Source organism: Hemitrygon akajei, chromosome 30, assembly GCF_048418815.1.
Source record: "Hemitrygon akajei chromosome 30, sHemAka1.3, whole genome shotgun sequence".
NCBI classification, from domain to species: domain Eukaryota; kingdom Metazoa; phylum Chordata; class Chondrichthyes; order Myliobatiformes; family Dasyatidae; genus Hemitrygon; species Hemitrygon akajei.
The window spans coordinates 27,710,067-27,728,931 of record NC_133153.1 but is presented as its reverse complement, the minus strand read 5'-3'; the positions used below and the strand labels follow the sequence as shown (position 1 = coordinate 27,728,931).

The 18,865-nt window shown below is 43.7% G+C and overlaps 2 protein-coding genes across 3 annotated transcripts in view; one reads left to right on the top strand and one right to left on the bottom strand.

The window, feature by feature from the left end:
- Window positions 1-18,865, top strand: part of LOC140718907 (serine/threonine-protein kinase Nek8-like) — a 168,264-nt gene that overhangs the window by 122,587 nt on the left and 26,812 nt on the right. The gene's annotated exons all lie outside the window — the stretch shown is intronic.
- The window catches only part of igdcc3 (immunoglobulin superfamily, DCC subclass, member 3), a 191,934-nt gene continuing 174,890 nt past the window's right edge, over window positions 1,822-18,865 (bottom strand). For both annotated transcript variants that reach the window (XM_073033203.1, XM_073033204.1), the window contains 5 exons: window positions 17,138-17,326; window positions 15,246-15,350; window positions 11,570-11,708; window positions 10,573-10,783; window positions 1,822-9,021 (listed from right to left, as the gene is read on the bottom strand). In XM_073033203.1, the coding sequence (XP_072889304.1) occupies window positions 8,815-9,021; window positions 10,573-10,783; window positions 11,570-11,708; window positions 15,246-15,350; window positions 17,138-17,326 (851 nt within the window). In that variant the 3' untranslated portion in view covers window positions 1,822-8,814. The remainder of the gene's footprint in view (window positions 9,022-10,572; window positions 10,784-11,569; window positions 11,709-15,245; window positions 15,351-17,137; window positions 17,327-18,865) is intronic.

The following is an 18,865-nucleotide window of genomic DNA, read 5'->3' as shown; positions in this document are numbered from 1 at the left end:
CAGGGATCTGTAATCCCAGATCCCTCTCTAATACTGGGCACCTGAGAGCCCTACTGTTCATTCTACAAGTCCTACCATGGTTTGTCCTTCCAAAGTGAAACACCTCCCACTTCTGCATTAAATTCCATCTGTCAGAAAAGCTTGACTCTAGATTAAAAACCACAACCCCTTGTTCTGGATTCCCTAACCACAGTTTCTCTTTATCCGGCCCTTCCTTCAATCTAATGTTCAAATATTTTAAAACCTTCCAAATTCCAGAGAATATAGTCTCAGTTTAAGACCAAGTAAATTGTAAATAAGGTATTTGTTACTTTCCAAAGGTGTGGTGCCCAGAATTATTGCTAATTCTTCATGCATGGTTCAATCAGGTGTAACTTAGTCTTTCTTCTGCAGCCCTCTAGTAATAAAGGCCAGTGTTCCATTATCCTTCTTTTAAATTAATTTTTTTGCCTCTGGCCATCTGTGTATGTAGACTTCCCAATCTCACGACACCACAACTGCTCTCATCACCATGTTGAAAAAGCTACACAAATACAAGTTGTTGTTATACATAGAGAAACTATGAAAGCTCCTGATAGGACCAAGGTCTGCGGGTTGACTAGAGATATTCACATACAGGCTGCATGAGCTGAATCATTCACGTATGGAGTATTTGTTCAGAGCTAAACTCTGCAAAAGCTTTAGGCACCCCTGGATTTTTATACTGTATGGTTTCAGATGGTATGGCCTCTACAGGGCCCTGATCTCTACATGGTCAAAGCTGTCCGGGATTACCTGGAGAGACAGAAGCAGGTGAGACAGCCAAAGTCTGCAGAGGAACTGTGGCACGTTCTCCCAAGATGCTTGGAACAACCTACCAGCCAATTTTCTTATAAAACTATGGCAGTGTACCTAAGAGAATTGATGCAGTTTTAAAGGCAAAGGGTGGTCACACCAAACATTGAGTTGATTTAGTTTCTTACTGTTCAATGCTCTTTATAGTAACTTTTTGATATTTAGGAAGTTTTCATTTCATTATTTTTTGAAAGCATCTTCACTTTACAGAGTATTTTTACATGTGCCTACGACTTTTTCACAGTACTGTAACTACAAGAGTATGATTGTTTGAGTTTTAACCCATGCTTAAGAAAATATAAGCTGCTGTTGAACTGAAATAGTAGACAGAGATGTTAATGGGCATCAATGCTTTTCAAAGTCATCAGATGACTGTGAACACAAATCACGTGCCATCTCAACACCGTTAACCTATTCTCTGGAGTACTGCATATAGTTCTGGCCACCCCACTATAGGAAGAATGCTCAGGCTTTGGAGAGAGTGCAGAAGTAGTTCACCAGGATGTCGCCTGCTTTACAGGGCATGTACTATCATAAGAGGCTGGATAAACTTGGGTTGTTTTCTCTGGAGTGGCGGAGGCTGAGGGGCGATCTGATGGCAATTTGTAAGATTATCAGAGGCACAGAGTAGACAGGGAATATCTGTTTCCCAGGGTTGACATGTCTATAACCAGAGGGCATTCATTGAAGGTGAGAGGGGTAAATTTTTTACTCAGAGAGTGGTGGATGCCCGGAATGCGCTGCCTGGTATGGCGGTCGAGGCAAATACATCAGAGGCTTTTAAGAGATATTTGGATAGGCGCATGGATGTAAGGATGGAGGGATATGGACAATGTGTAGGTAGGAGATTAGTGTTTTTGATTTGCTTTTCAGCTGGTTTGGCACAATATAGTATGCTGTTTTTTTTCTATGTTCATGCAATATTAACACTAACACAAGTCCCATCTTACAAAGTCACAAACAGCAATAAAGAGATTGATCAACTAACACTATTTTATTTTTTTCATAATTATAGTTTCACACACTAAACATTTTGAACTACAAAAACAGGATCTGTTATTGTACAAAGTCGACAATCATATGATCAGTGGGAAAAATGAACATTCACACAAGGAACAATGTAAATATGAGAGAAAAGTGCTTTGAACTGGGGTGGTGACTGACCACAACACCACGATCCAACACCTACACGGGATTTCATGTTAACATTATGCAGCTGAAACCTCATGTTCACAAAGCCCGTGGATGAGATTTTGACAGCAGGAGACAATTTTATTTAAAAGCTACATATGCCTTTTATTTTCATTTCACTCCGGATAACTGTTTAAAGTCCAGTGTCAAAAGTCAGCAGCCTAGCTCCTTCCAATTGTTACATGGTTTTTTCTCTTTGTTTCTATGATATATATAAAACAAATATATATATATATATATATATATAAACAGATGGAACATTACGCCAGCATCATTTTTGTGAGAATGGCTACACCTTCTTACATCTCTGGAAAGTTAACAACACTAAGTTGAGGATGTGCTTGAACAGATGGTTTTACCTTAAGTCCATTACCAACGATATATACACCTCCTTTTAATAAACTAACATGAACCCACTTCCCTTGATGGGAACAAGAGTTTTTCCTCTACCATGCACACCTCCCCATCATTTCAACTGCAGGGTTTGTAATGCCTTCCAATCAATCAACAGCAGGACATTTCAAGATCCGTTGACAAGAGAATCAACAAATCCAGTGCTGGATTTGGACACAGCACTTACGCCAAGACCCTCGTAAAGAAAGGGTCTCCACTGACTGATAGAGAGACCAAATACACACATTGCATTACCGATTTAGGAGCTTGTTTTCTCCCACTGATGGCATTTCCCTTGTAAGGACTACCTACATAACTTTAAATAACTGTGAAGCACTGGAGACACTGGAAATCTGAAATAAAGACAAAAAAAAGAGCTGGGAAATACTTAACAGGTCAGGCAGTGTCTATAGAGGGAGAATTAATACCTCAGGTCAATGATCTTTGATCAGTCTTTTATCAACCGGAAAGTTAATTCTGTTTTACAGATCCTTGCTAACCTGTTGAGTATCTACTGTTTGGGGAACCGAATCTTCAACATTAACAAGCATTTCCACTTAACTTAGAAAAATCAGGATAGCATAGTAGTGTAGCGGTTAGCACAACGCTTGGCAGTGTCACTGCTTCCCAATTGTGGCTCAATTCCCACCGGGGCCTGTCAGGGGTTTATAAGGTCTCCCCCTGACCACTTGGGAATCTTCTAGGGTTAGTGAGTTGTGGGCATGCCATGTTAGTGCCGGAAGAGTGGCAACACGTGCGGGCTGCCCTCCAGCACAATCCTTGCTGATTTGACGCAATTCACCGCATGTTTTGATGTTTCAATAAAGCTAATCTTTTAACGTTGACGGCAATTTTCGCCCGACCAGCCATTTTGAATGAGTTGCCCATCCTACACCCTGTCAATTCTTTCTTTCTTCCACATTCCAATCCTGCCTCGTTCCTTCTGGGTGGTGTAGGCAAAAATTGCCCTCATTGTACCCTGGTGTTTACCTTGTATCTGCAATGTTATACAGCACCCAAGTAAAATAATCAAACTCCAGGTGCCTGTTAAACATGAACACAGCTTGTGTACCTTCATGACAGAAATCATTGAAATGGACTGTCTATCACAAAAAGCCATTCATCCCAATATGTCCACACCAAATCTCAAGTAAATGAAGAGCGAAGTACCAACAAATACACTCGGAGGAATTACTCCCAAAGCTTCTCTCTGGACAATGCAACTGTGTCGTGTGGGCCTGTATTAACCCAATAAAGACCCGTTTTACTAAGTTGTAACAGTATTATCAACATGGTAAACTTAAATATATATCAGACCCTAACAATATGTAGACATTTGTGTTTTAAAAATTATAATATATTAACTAATAAATCTAAATCTAAATATGCTCAGAAACCCCAGCGAATGTAGTTATAATACTGAAAATAAGTAACCACAGTAACATAGGAAAGCTGTGCATTTTTCCAAAAAATCTTCAGAAATTTCAATTATCAAAATAAGCACAAACCCTTGCTGTGGCTGTAACAAACAGGAATCAATGCAAAAATATCTTAAAATATAAAACATATTTCCCTTTATACTGAATAAACGCAAACACTGCAATTTGACAAGTTACTGGTTGTGGTAGCATCACACACTCAATGAATTTCCACCACTGCTGAGTAATTCCAGTGGCTCTCTCAGAACATGAAAGCAGTTGTATCGAAGTGACATTGAATGCACAATCTGCTCTTGTTGCAATTTAATAGACAGCCAATCTTTGGCTGGAAAGGAAGTAATTTTTATTGGGAGTATTTTGAACAGCAAATGTTACCATTCACTATCCACACCCTACATTGAGTGACAAAGTACTCTTCACCATTAACTTTGTTCATCCTTAGATGTGAATTCTCAAGCCTCATGCATGCCATCAGCTGAAGTTTTCTTAAATACACTCAATGGCCACTTTATTAGGTACAGGAGTGAAACCCGGTGTGGTGTGCTGCTTCGACGTGTTGTACGTTCAGAGGTGCTCTTCTGAACACCACTGTGGTTATTTGAGTTACCGACATCTTCCTGTCAGCTTGAACCAGTATAGCCCTTCTCCCCAGACCTCTCTCATTAACGAGGAATTTTCAGTCACAGAACTGCTGCTCGTTTTGTGTTTTTCACACCATGCTCTGTAAACTCTAGAGACTGTCGTGCATGAAAATTCCAGGAGATCAGCAGTTTCTGAGATACTCAAACCACCCCATCTGACACCAACAATCATTCCATGGTCAAAGTCACCTAGATCACATATTTTCCCCCATCCTGATATTTGGTCTGAAAACTTCCTGGCCATGTCTGCGTGCATTTGTGCATTGAGGTGCTGCCACGATTGACTAATTAAACATTTGCATTAATGAGCAGGTAGACAGATGTAGCTAATTAAGTGGCCACTGAATGTTCATTTAAATCTTGTAATAAGGTTACATTTCCAATCCCTTAAACATCCTGGAGTGTGCTGATGGAGGGCGCAAGTCCACGACCAAACAGACAGAAAGAGCTTACTTCATCAACAAGAGAGCACACCAGACACTTGCAAACAAATACTTCCAGACTAACAGTATGAAAATACCCTGTCATTGCAAAACCACTTTGCACTGAACAACGAAAGTATCCCTGAGATAGCCATAACTTACCCCCCCCCCCGGTGTGTAGTAACACAATGTGAACAGAGTAGACACCAGCCCAATATCAGAGAACGTCACACACCGTCTAATGTGTATGGGCAAAGAATGCAGTGTGTCTAACAGTGTAAGGACAAAACCAACTCTTCCTTCACCCCGTCATATCTGTAACCACCTTTGATCTTTTGTCTTTTTTGACCTAGTGTTTGTGACATTTTTTGGCAATAATACTTGCCAAATTGCTAGCAGCGCAGTCCTCTCATCTCACAGTGAATTTGTAAGGGCCGATTTCTCAGGGCATGCACCTGGGTGACAGACTCATGTATAGACCCCGGGAGCACAAATATCCAGTGATCGCTTCCTCCTTCCTCTCCCTTGTTTTCCAAACTTTGATCTCAAGCTTCACTCATTTAAAAATTTGGTTGAGTGACATGGGTGGAGCATTTTCTCAAGGATCAACATGGAGAATCATGAGGAGAAAATTTCCTCACAACTTACCAATAGTGAGCATGAATCTTCCAGATCAGTCCATCTAATATTAGAAGCTTAATAGCATATCCAATGTAACACTAAAAGGGCCAGCCTTGAAAATTTGGGTGAACATCAGTATTTGACAACTTCCTTCTGATTACACACCAGATAGGAATTGTACCCTAGAAAACAGGCTAGTTGGATTGCGCTAGTGATAATTTATTTCAGGAAATTGACCCCGCCACTCCCTTGTGTGATCTATCTGACCACGATTGACACTTGCCCAGAAGCAATCAGGTACCTCATGATTCCACCACAGTTGGCGGACATCAGAGCAGGTAAGTACAATGCCGACTGTTCACTCAGTGACAACGAGGATGCAGAGCGTGCAGGGAACAGCAATGCGGCAGCAGTTGAGGGGCACGGGCTGTGCTTTCCGTGGCCACTTGCACAGAGTATCTGCTGTGGGCGTGGTTGAAATTATGGAAGTGATTCTGTGGAGCTCCCCTCATTAACGACAGGTCCTCTGTTAAGTTCAATGCTGGCACCTTGATACACAGGCGCCTTAGGACCATTCACGCCATGGAATCCGAACAAGTGAAGGTGGATACACATACACAGTGAGGAATTACATCTCCACCCAGCTAATTATCCCTCCAGAGCAGCCTTGACTGCTGCTACATTACAGATACCAGGGCAAGAGCCTTTCAGGGTCCAACTCACTTCTCAACATTCAGCAGAACAATAACCCAGCAGCTGTGAGCTCAGTACAAAGCTCCCCACGGGGAGGGCACAGGGCCTGTTTTAATGCTTGACTCTAGATGCAAAAGGAAAAGTCTTGCCCAGTCACAGGAATGCTTGGAAGATCCAAATAGACATTGGTGCTCCTAAAGAGTGTAAATCCCCATTTGTAGACATGATTTTCACATTAAGTGGCTCATAACAACTTTATGTGTGTGGGGGGGAAGGGGTAGTTGGTTTCCTCGAATGCAGGGGTTCCCAAACTTCTTTTATGCCACAGACCCCTACCATTAACCGAGGGGTCTCTGGACCACAGGTTGGGAAGCCCTGCTCTAGTGGGTCAGCCTATGACCAAAGGGCACATCCTCAGAATTGAGGGACGTCCAATTAGAGCAGAGAGGAGGAGGAATTTCTTTCGCCAGAGGGGGGTGGATCTGTGGAATTCTGTGCCACAGACAGCTGTGGAAGCTGTCACTGAGTATATTTAAAGCAGAGGTTGATAGGTTCTTGATTAGTCAGGGCAACAAAGGTTATGGAGAAAGGCAGGAAACTGGGGTTGAAAGGGATAATAAATTGGCCATGATGGAACGGCGACACAGACTCAACTGGCCAAAAGGCCTAACACTGCCATTATGTCTTATGGTCTCGTGATCTAAAATTAAAATCTGAAGTTGATTTGTGTCAGTGTATTGTGAGGTTGCAGGGAACAAAATCACCAGGAAGATCTGGCTAATAATACTGAGGTAGATAACTGACTTCATGCCACCTAGTAAAACTGCTGGAATAAGGTTTCACAGAAACTAATCTTTTCCACTTAACACTAGCAAATAGCTGCACAAAACAGTGTCATCACAGTGGCGTGGGCACTACAAAGAGCCACGCACACCACACATATCACAGTTACTAAGACAGAGCATAGATACACAGGCATCAAAATCATCCAGAAACTCTGAAGAATGATTAAACTGCAAATGTACAAAACACCGATGATAATTTGCATTAAAACACTGCTGTTCATCCAGAGAGGTCAGTGGGAGAGGTCAGCTGGCCTAAGCCAGGCTTGCCTTAGGGAAGAGTTTCTTGTTGTAACATTTGACTTCCCGTCCGTGGTTTACGCAGTACTTTTGCTCTGGAGGAACTCTGCTGACACAGGTCCCCTGGCCTGGTCACCCCGCGCGAGGTTTCACTTCAACCAGCACGGTGAAAGTCACCCTGCTTTGTAACCCCACGTCAAACGTGGCCGGTCAGCATCGACGACTCTCCACCACACAAAGAGAGGTCACACAGAGGCTGAATGAAGGAAGTACGTGATGTCAGCAGTGAGCTTTCCTCTCCGGGGCTAGCCGATTCTTTTGAATGTTATTGAAATCCTGGGAGGTCTGGTTGGAGTCGGGGCTGGGAACGTCGGACTCAACACTGGCTACATTGTTGTCCTCCTGCTTAGAATGAGTTCCGATCGAACTGAGGTGTACGAGGACGAGGGCTGGCTCCGCTCAGCTACGCGCTGAATGGAAAGTCAGAGCATTGTTCGTTTCTCTTCAGAAGCTTGTCTTTGGTGGTGTCCTTGAGCAAAGAACCATGAACAGAACAATTCTCTGACGACCATTACAATCAACAAGAATAAACACCTTTGTAATGTGAAAAATAATGCAGACACATAAGACGTGGCTATATACAGTGTAACATACAAAAAAAAAGCAATGACCAACACGTCCATGCCTCACCTTTGAAGCAGACTGGACATTTGGCTAAATCATCACATACAACAATGAAGGAAAACAATCCCACAACACAGAATGGAGTTCTATAAAATTTGAGGTAGAATGTTTCTCTTTATATTTGGAAGTGCTTTTTCTTTCTCTCTCGGGACGTATGGCAGATGAGTGAGGCCTTGAGGTAGCACTGCATCTGTACTGATCAAGTGCTATTCTACTTTCAGAAAGGAAGATACCAATTGGAACAGCTTCCTTAGAGGACATTCAATGCGGTTGAGGTAGTTTCTAATCAGCAAACTTTTCTTTGAGCTGTTTCTCCAAGTCATTATTAGCAGCCTACATGTAGGCCTCACCAGTCATTTTTGCTTTTGAAGAATCTGTAGCTGAATCTAATGAACTTGTGGCTGAGATTGGATACACTAAGAAAAGTCTACTGAATCCCTGCAATGGAGACCTGCCGTGTCCTTGCTCATCTGAAGGTGATGGTTATCTTACTTCAAAGCAACGCATAACTCTGCAGAGCACAGCAGGCCAACGAATTGACGAATGTTTGCAAATGGCAAAAATATGATGTGGGCAGGCCGCACCTGTATCCTCGCATGGGCCGGACACAAATGGCACCCACGTACCTTCATTACAACGTGCCTGAGTTTTTGAGGATACGAACAGACCTGATTTTCACCACAGAAGCGTAAGAGCTGACCTGAGACTGACAGCTTCAGCACGGAGGCCATCAGATTTGAAATTGATAAATATTACCATGTCGTCTTCAGCAATAAGTCTACAGGTAGGCAACGAGACTTGGCCTCGCGAGGTTTCACTCTGTGGTTAGTGAACTGTTGTCCTTCATGGCTGGCAAGCTCAGCTGCTTCACATTTAATTCGGGGCGGTCTAACGAGCACTGCACAACAGTTTCAAAGGTAGCGTGATGTTCCTGAGTTGCGATAATCTCGTCTAGTGGGAATACAGAGTTCTGGCAGATCAGACTGGGCTGCTCTTCCGAGATGGGTGAGATGATACTTGACTGTTGCATACAGAAAAAGGCAAAAGGGGAAGAGGGAAACAAGCAAAGACATAATTGTTACTTTCAAGCATAAGAATGACCTTGTGTTCTTACATTCCATTCATTAAATGAGAGGTAGCACAGTCTCAATGGGCTGAAGTGCCTCTTTCTAGATCATCAGCAAATATGAGAATCAATATTATAGTTATGGGGATGAATATTATAATTTAATAGATAAATTGGGAGTAAAATAGCAGAGGAGCATCGTGGGAGATCGGAACATTGAGGCAGTGGGAGACCTTCGGAGACCTCTGGACGTGCAATTGCTCTCGGTGGGGGTGGGGGGTCTGCTGATTCTTCTGTCATGTCTGCTCGAATAAAAGTGGCTTCAGATTGTAACATCGAAACAGCGAGCTGCTTGTTGGACTCCTCCCTGGCTGTGGAAGGGGGTTACACGAAAGGGAGAGAGGAGGGGAGGGGGGAAGAGAGAGGGGGAGGGGGGAGAGAGGGGGAGGGGAAAGGGAGGGGGAGGGAGGGGGAGAGGGGAAGGGGAGGGAGAGGGAGAGGGGGAGGGAGAGGGGGAGGGAGAGGGGGAGGGAGAGGGGGAGGGAGAGGGGGAGGGAGAGGGGGAGGGAGAGGGGGAGGGGGAGGGGGAGGGGGAAGAGGGGGAGAGAGAGAGAGAGAGAGAGAGACACACACACACACACACGACTGCCAAACTGTTGGGTGAGCAATGGTTTCTGTTGAACTGCAGAGCATGATCTCTCTTTGGGGAATTTGCTATTGCTTGCTTGATGGGTGGTGAGTCCTGCTGGAACAAGTGGGGTGGGTGGGGGAAGAGTTGATGCTTCTGTGTGGGAGGGGGTGGGGGCTTCTAATGTTTTTTCTTCTGTAATTCATTCTTTGGGGTTTCTCCTGTTTCGTGGCTGTCTGTGAAGAGTAAGAGTTTCAGGCTGTATATTGTATACATGCTCTGATAATAAATGGCTTCATTGAGAATACCAACACATTAACACCTGGACACCAATACCTGCAAAAATATTTTCTCGGGAAGAAGTAAATCTAACAGATTTCCCACGGGGTAGCAAGAACAATTATAATGTCAGCCTTCCATCTTTCACTCAACAGTGATCTCTGCCTCAAGTGGGACACTCAGCTTACAATGTGGACGAGAGTCATCCTGTGTACAGAACCAAACAGAAGCTGGTCCTCAGTCACAGGTGATAAACTGCACCAACAGCATTGTAGTCAGCAGCCAGAACTTCAGAAGGGGGAGCAACACATGCTGCAGGAACTCAGCAGGCCGGGCAGCATCTATGGAAATGAGTAAACAGTCAATGTTTCGGAAGGAGGACGTGGTGCAGAACATTTAGGAGATATAACTGAGGATGAATCTGTGGTGTTGAATCTCAATTTCACTTCTCTCCCCAACAGCTCTGCGCCTGTTGGGTACTTTTAGTGGAGAGAAGATCCACGCTGCATTCGTGAATACTTTAAAGCTACTTAGTATGTTTTCGGATGGGCCAGCCAGGTTGATTACATTTCAGTCGAACCTCGCCAAGCAGATCTTACCGTCATTCCCTTGTGCTGGTGGTCATTAGGAAGTGATGAAGGAAACAGTCTTTCCAGCTCATTTATATCAGCCATCTTCCTATTGGCTGTGAATTCTTCCCTGCCTCTCCCCGCTCCACCATTCAGGACAAGTCCTTGGGAATTTCTCTGGGCCCTAGACGGAACCTGAGGGGTTGCTAAGCCATCTTCAACGTTCTTACACATCAGCAGCCTACAAACAGAAGCCCGAAACGACAAGCTGAGTTCATAATTCATGGAAATATCAATACTCACGTCTGATGTATGCCGTTTAGGCATCTATTTATTCATTCATTGAGATATGGCATTGAATAGGCCCTTCTGCTCGCCCAGCAAACCCCCAATTTAGCCCTAATCATCGAACAGTTTACAATGACCAAGGAGGAAATCGGAGCACCCAGAGGAAACCCACATGGTCACGTGGAGAACACAGAAGCTCCCTACAGGGAGCAGCAGGAACTGAACCCGGGTCACCTGTACTGTAAAGCGCTGTGCCAACCGCTATGCCAAGGTGCCGCCCCAATTCCCTACATACAGTATGTTCAGCATATACATTTTATACATGAAAGCTAGATGCAGTGGTGGGTGAAATGGGAGGGAGCCAAGTGATACAGGACTACACTCTTTCCTACCGTAATTAGTAGGCGTGTCATTGACATACACATACATGCAAGTGTGTGCAACATGCAAGGAGCCTGCCAAGAACAACCAAATTTTAATTCCTGCATATTCTGATTCTTCAAGACTTGCATGCACAGCCACACATGGACTGGTACATCTAAATCAGGGGTTTCCAATCCCTTTTATGCCATGGACCCCTATCATTAACTGAGAGGTTTGAGGACCCCAGATTAGGAACCCCTGATCTAAATACATACACACACACACACACACTCTCCCCTGTGCACAGCAGAATCTGCCCATTGGATAGTGTTGTGAAGAAGCCCTGCCCTCCGCAATCTTAGGAGTGTATGCATACCTTCCACGGTATCCAAAAACAAGGAACAGAACACAGAAGATGATGCAGGTGACACCAATGTGGGTTCCAATGATAATGCCAGTAGTGGACGTCTTGCTACTCTGTTCCTCTTTCAGGCAGTCACACGGAGTGTTCAGAACTGTAAAACAAAATGTCTTCTATTAATGCAATCCCTTTTTATTGTCAATTGTCCGTCTATCTCACTGCCTTGGTGGAATACAAAGATTCATTTTATTTTCACACGTCGGAACATCAAAACCTACAGTAAAATGAATCACTTGCATCAACAGCTAACACAGTCCGGAGACGTGCTGGGGGCAGCCCGCAAGTGTTGCCACACTTCCAGAGCCAACGTAGCATCTCTGCAACTTAATCACCCTCAGCCCTACGTCTTTGCAACGTGGGAAGAAACCGGAGCACCCGGAGGAAACCTGTCTGGTCACGGGGAGAACGTGCACACTCCTCACAGACAGCGGTGGGAATTGAACACCAATCGCTGGCACTGTAAAGCATTACACTGTAAACTGCTACACTAGTGTGTCTGTTAAATCAATTCTTCTTTCATTTGTAGCTTCCTACCTCTCTCCATTGCACTCTTTATCTCTATTTTATAAACATCATTGCGGATTTTTCTCTTCTGAACATTGTTCTCTTATCAGTCCGACTGTGACGTGCCTTCTCCCACACTCAACTCTGTTACCATGAAGATTCCACTTAATCAGCCAAAGCATTATTGTACTATGGGTGCATCTCTTTCATACATGTGAACTGTACATCTGTTATGTACTGCACAAACATCCTTTGTACTATGCTTTCTTGATTTAAAAAACCAAACAAAATATTGCTGAGAAGATTCCACTTAATTCATTTTGGAACCCTCATACTGTGCAAGAGCTTTAGAGGCATATATATAGCCAGGGTGCCTAGGACTTTTGCACAGTTCTGTATTTGCAGTCAAAGTGGAGCAGTCAGCGAGTTTGCAAATCTGGCCGGAGCTAAGGATGCTGGGATTGGCGAGGATGGAGTGCCACAGGAGGGGCATGGGACAGGTGGCAGAGAAGGAGTGTCAGGGATGGGGTGGGTGGCTCAGGTGCAGGCACACCCAGCCCTGAGACACCAGGCAAGGTCATTTGATTCTAATCAGTTGGTTTACTGATCATTACAATATGTCTCTCTGGTGCATCCCGCTCCCTCCCCTTTTCCCCAACCATGATTCCCCTCTCCCTGCCCTATTCCCACTCTCTGTCCACAATAGAGACCCATATCAGAATCAGGTTTACCATCACTCATATATGCCATGAAATTGGTTATTTTTTGTGGCATCAGTACAGTGTAATACATAAAATTACTACAGTACTGCACAAAGTTAGAGTTGTCTGATTAACAGTTTAATTTGTTGCCCAGCTAATCATCTTCAAACCAAATGGCTGATTAGCATTTCTCTTTATAACCCTTTACATGTTTTAATTTAGTATTCCTTTATTTTCTAAAATCAAATCCACCCCACCTCGCAGCCAACCCCAAATCCAGGTTCTATGACTGCAATTCTATTGGTTGTCATGAAATTATCGACTTAAGATTTAGTGTACTTTATATTCAAGTAATAACACTTGAATAGTGTATTTGCTCACAGGATGTGGAGCGTGCATGGCAAGTGTTGTATTTACTGACACCTTTGAAGTTGCATGCTGATTAATCTTGTTATAAATATCTTTAATTACTTTCACACAACACATTATTTTTGAAATAAAGTGAATACTGTTATGCTTTCAAACACTGAAGTCATTCTATGCAAGGAATGTCCAAAGAACAATAAAATAAATGAACCATTAATGTTTTTAGCAGCAACAAAGAACAGATTTATGCTAGTTGGGATATCAGAATGATTTTCTGTTTATTGAGTTATACAGCACTGGCGGAGGGGGCAGCTGTCACAGTAGAGCAGTGGCTAGCACAGCGCTTTACAGTGCCCGCGACCCAAGTTCAATTCCCCCTGCTAGCTGCAAGAAGTTTGTACGTTCTCCCCGTAACCACATGGGTTTCCTCCAGGTGCTCTGGTTTCCTCCCACAGTCCAAAGAGGTACCAGCTAGAAGGTTAATTAGTCGTTGTAAACTGTCCTGTGATTAGGCTACGGTTAAATCAAGGGTCGAAGGGCAGGAAGGGCCTATTCCACACTGTATCTAAATGATTCTATGAATTGATCAATCAGGCAGTTTAGTTCAAGTGCCTTGCTGTTCAGCGTGGGCAATCATGTCTCTCCATCCATCACGGTCCCTGACCCTCCGAATTGTAGTTGTTGACTCCCCTGTTTCTAACCGTGATGTTATTCCATCTATATCTTTTTCACTCTCTGCCTGCCTCTGCTTCTTTCTCCTTCCAGCTTTCCAGTTGTAACTAAATGTTCTAATATCTCTCTTCGCATGATGTGTCCAAAGAATTTTGATTGCTGTTTTCTGATTTTTTTAAAGTAATGTACGTTTTGTATTCGTTCTCTGTAGAACTTCTTTGTTGGTTATCCTGTCCGTGTATGATATGCATAGCATTGTTCTAAGGAACCACATCAATCAAGCAATAAATAAATAGATGAACAAACAAACAAATAGGTAAATAAGTAAACAAATTTCAAAAGAAGAAACAGTCCCTTCTGCCCGCCAAATGTGCACCTACCATCCAGTATTCATTTACAACAATCCTACAATAATCCCTCTGTATTCTCCCCACATTCCCTCCATCTGACACTACTGTTACCACTCACCTGATGCTGGGGACAATTTTACCTTGGTCGATTGGCCTTTCAATCCACATGCCTTTGGTATATAAGGGGAACCCAGAGGAGACCCAAACATTCACAGGGTGAACTTAAAAACTACCAACGTGTGAACTGCAAATGGACAAGGGTAGAGGACAGGATTGAACCCTAGTCACTGGAGTCGTAGCAGTAGCTCTGCACTGTGGTACCTCGTCAAGGAGTGACTCTAGACCTCTACTAATCCAGAGTCACTCCTTGACGACGACAGACCTCGATTCAATTAGAAACCCCTCAAAACTGCCCAGACTGTCAGCCTGGAACAGGAATTGGAATAGGTTTATTAATACCACATCTGCTAATATACAGTGAAAAGCTTTTGTTTACAGGCCATCCAGATGGACAATCAGTACCTTGAGGTTATAAAAAAGGAAAATTGAATGCAGGATATCGTGTTAAGAGTTACAAAGAAAGTACAGGAAGAGAGATGAAGTTCAAGGGCCAAGATAAAAGAGATTGGAAGATCAAGAATTCACTTTTTAGCATATAAGAAGTCCGTTCAAAAGCCAGGTAATAGCGGGGTCAAACCTATCCTTGAGCCTGGTGGTAGGTGTTCTGAAGATTTTGTATCTTCTGCCCAGAGGAAGTGGGAGAAGATAGAAGGAGTGGGATAGGAGGCGTCTGTGATTACACTGGCTACTTTCCTAAGTCAACGGGAAGCGTAGGTGTAGTCAGCGGAGGAGAGGCATGTTTGAGTGGTTTGCGTGAAGGTCCAGCCTCCAACTTCAACTCCTGGTCTTTAACACTGGCACCAACACATTCAACACAGACTAATTCAATGTCAGGCCTAAGACCGACCAAATGTAGGACCTACTGTACACATCTTGGTGCAAATTCCTGCAGTGCCCCTCCTAACTCTTTTTGCTCACCAGATCTTTCAGCAGCATCTCGCAGAGCCACAAAGCGCACCGTGGAATTCCCATCTCCATGGCGATTGAAAGCTAGAAGCTTCACTTCGTAGGCAATCTTTGGATCTGGTGTAAAAGACAATCAGTTTACAATTAACATTCTCCAACTAGAGCACTAACATCCGCTCACATCCCATGGTATTTGCAAATGTTTCATTTACATTTTTGCTTCAGTTCAGCATTCCTTTCAAATATTTAACAAAATCACCAGCAAATTCAAATGATTTCAGTCATTTAAAAATAAATTTCAGCTTTCCAGTTTTCTAACAGCAATCAGTAATGACTGCATAATCAAAGCTAGCTCCCTGCCCACCCATCTGAGATTTTGATAATCTTAGTTTCATTTTCTGAATTTACAGTTATGTCACTGAAGTGACTGGAAATTCATAAAATTTACATGGATTATTATATATTACACGTCTATGAACAAGTGCAATAGAACTGAATCCTACCTACAATACCCATATTATAAAAGCTACATTCTTAAAGCAAAATGCACGTTTGATATCACAAAATATATTGGCGACAGGGCTTTAGTAATGTGAAAATTAATTAATTAATTCTTCAGGTGTGTTTTATAATTGCAAAAATGTACAAATCCTGGTTTACAGTGTATATACATGGGCTAACAGTTATCAAATCCTCAAGTTGTTTGGTTTGTAATAATGTAGAGCCCGAGTAATATAGTCACCTACAACTGTTTCTGAGAGTATATTTATTCTTGGAGGAGACCGAGATCAAAAAACTATGGTTGGACTATGGTTCTCACACTATACTGATAATTTTACTTCCTACAGAACATCTTCCTACAAGGATTACAGAATTGACAAAGACATTCATAAACACAAGTTTCTGCAGATGCTGGAAATCAAAAGCAACCCACACAAAATGCTGAAGGAACTCAGCAGGTCAGGCAGCATCCGTGGAAATGAACAAGGAGTCGACGATCCGGGCCAAACCCCTTCTTTAGGACTGGAAAGGCAGGGGAAAGTCACCAGAATAAAAAGGTGGGGGGGGGAGGGTGGATAGGAAACAGGATCGCTAGGAAGGAATCTAATAGGAGAGACGAGTGAACTATAGGAGAAAGGGAAGGGGGAGGGGCACCAGGGAAAGGTGACAGGCAGATGAGAAGAGGTAAGAGGCCAAAGCAGGGAATAGAAATAGAAGAGAGGGGGAGATAAATATTTTTCTGGAAGGAGAAATCAATATTCACGCCATCAGTTTGGAGACTACCCAGATGGAATATAAGGTTAACACAAAGTACACTGCAGATGCTGGGGTCAAAGCAAGACATACAACACGCTGGAGGAATTTAGCAGGTCGGACAGCATCCACGGAAACGAGCAGTCAACGTTTCGGGCCAAGACCCTTCGTCAGGACTGAAAAGGGAGGGGGCGGGGCACTATAAAGAAGGTGGGGGGAGGGTGGGAAGGAGAAAGCTGGTAGGTGCCAGGTGAAAAACCAGTGAGGGGAAAGATCAAGGGGTGAGGGAGGGGAAGCAGGGAGGGGATAGGCAGGAAAGGTGAAGAAGGAATGTAAGGGGAAAGCACTGTGTAGTAGAAGGCGGCAGAATCATGAGAGAGGTGATAGGCAGCTGGAGGAGGAGGCAGAGTGAATATAAGGTGTTGCTTCTCCACTCGGAGGGTGGCCTCATCGCGACACAAGAGGAAGCCATGGACTGAGATGTCAGAATGGGTTTGGTTAGGAGCTCGCACAAGGCTTTCACTCGGTTGCTACAGTCAAATGAATCGTCAGGGGCCAGTCATCATTCAAATGATTTTCCAACAAAGTCAGGGGGGAACCCATCTCTTTGACACACAGCTGGAGCTGCGTGGTCACACTATCCGGCTTACCCAGCTGTGTAATGTTGTACGACGTCACATTGCGGGGAAGCAGCACGGGCCCGGTGAAGTGCGCCCCGTGAATCCGACGGTAGTATAGCTTGAACCCTTCATGCTGACCGAGCTTGATGCTGGATTCCCAGGCTGCCTGAATAGCCGTGCTGTTCAGGACCTTAATGAAAAGAGCTGGCACAGCCGGTACTGAAACACAAAGACAGGAACAGGATATGACATCATGAAGGCTACTCAAAGGCGATACCTACCTTTGGCCTATTGCCAAGCAGTTCCTGAGCTCTTACTGTATCCTGGAATCATCCACTTACTGCTAGGAGAGCTACTGCTAAAGTACAACTTTTCATCATGACAGGTAGTTAATTCAGAAACACAGAAAACCCACAGCACAATACAGGCCCTTTGGCCCACAAAGTTGTGCCGAACATGTCCCTACCTTAGAAATTACTAGGCTTACCCATAGCCCTCTATTTTTTTAAGCTCCATGTACCTATCCACCACTCTCTTAACAGACCCTATCATATCCGCCTCCACCACCATTGCTGGCAGCCCATTCCACGCACTCACCACTCTCTGAATAAAAAACATACCCCTGACATCTCCTCTGTACCTACTCCCCAGCACCTTAAACCTGTGTCCTCTTGTGGCAACCATTTCAGCCCTTGGAAAAAGCCTCTGACTATTCACATGATCAATGCCTCTCATCAACTTATACACCTCTATCAGGTCACCTCTCATCCTTTTCTCCTCTGAGAAAAGGTGGTGTTCACTCAACCTGTTTTCATAAGACATGCTCCCCAATCCAGGCAACATCCTTGCAAATCTCCTCTGCACCCTTTCTATGGCTTCCACATCCTTCCTGTAGTGAGGCGACCAGAACTGAGCACAGTACTCCAAGAGGGGTCTGACCAGGGTCCTATATAGCTGCAACATTACCTCTCGGCTCCTAAATTCAGTTCCATGATTGATGCAGGCCAATACACCACACACCCTCTTAACCACAAAGTCAACCTGCGCAGCTGCTTTGAACGTCCTATGGACTCTGATCCTCCACACTGCCAAGAGTCTTACCATTAATACTATATTCTGTCATCATATTTGACCTACCAAAATGAACCACCTCACACTTATCTGGGTTGAACTCCATCTGCTACCTCTGAACCCAGAACTGTGACAATTATTGCTAATATGTGAGTCCTATATGCAGACACCTTTCTTTGTTCATGAACTCCAAGTTTTACTGTATAAGAGAATAGTGATAATTAAATATCTAGTGTACATAATTCCAGTTTATTCTGGGGTAGTTACCACTAAATTAGGGAATTCAGAAGCCCCTTCCTTACATAACGATATGGAAATCACTACCATAAATATTATAGGAGCAACTAAGATGGTTCTGGTATGCATAGGAGGGTAAGTGGAATTGAGGGCTTTGTTGACAGTCACAGATGTAAGGAGGTTCAAGCAAGACATGACAGCATCCAAGGAGAGCCTGATTGGGTGGAGTCTTCAACCTATTTCAAGGTACTGTTGAAAGCCACCCTAAAAATTTATTGCTTTCGTTTCCGTACAGAAACTTCTTTCTGAGTTCAACAACTCCATAAAGTTCAAGTCTATCCTCAGTGTAAAAGGTTCTGAAGTTTTCTAGTGTAGTTACTAAAGCAATAGGGTTTGATTCTGACTGTGGCCAATGTGTTCCTTGATGTGCAACACCTGGTCTAACACTTC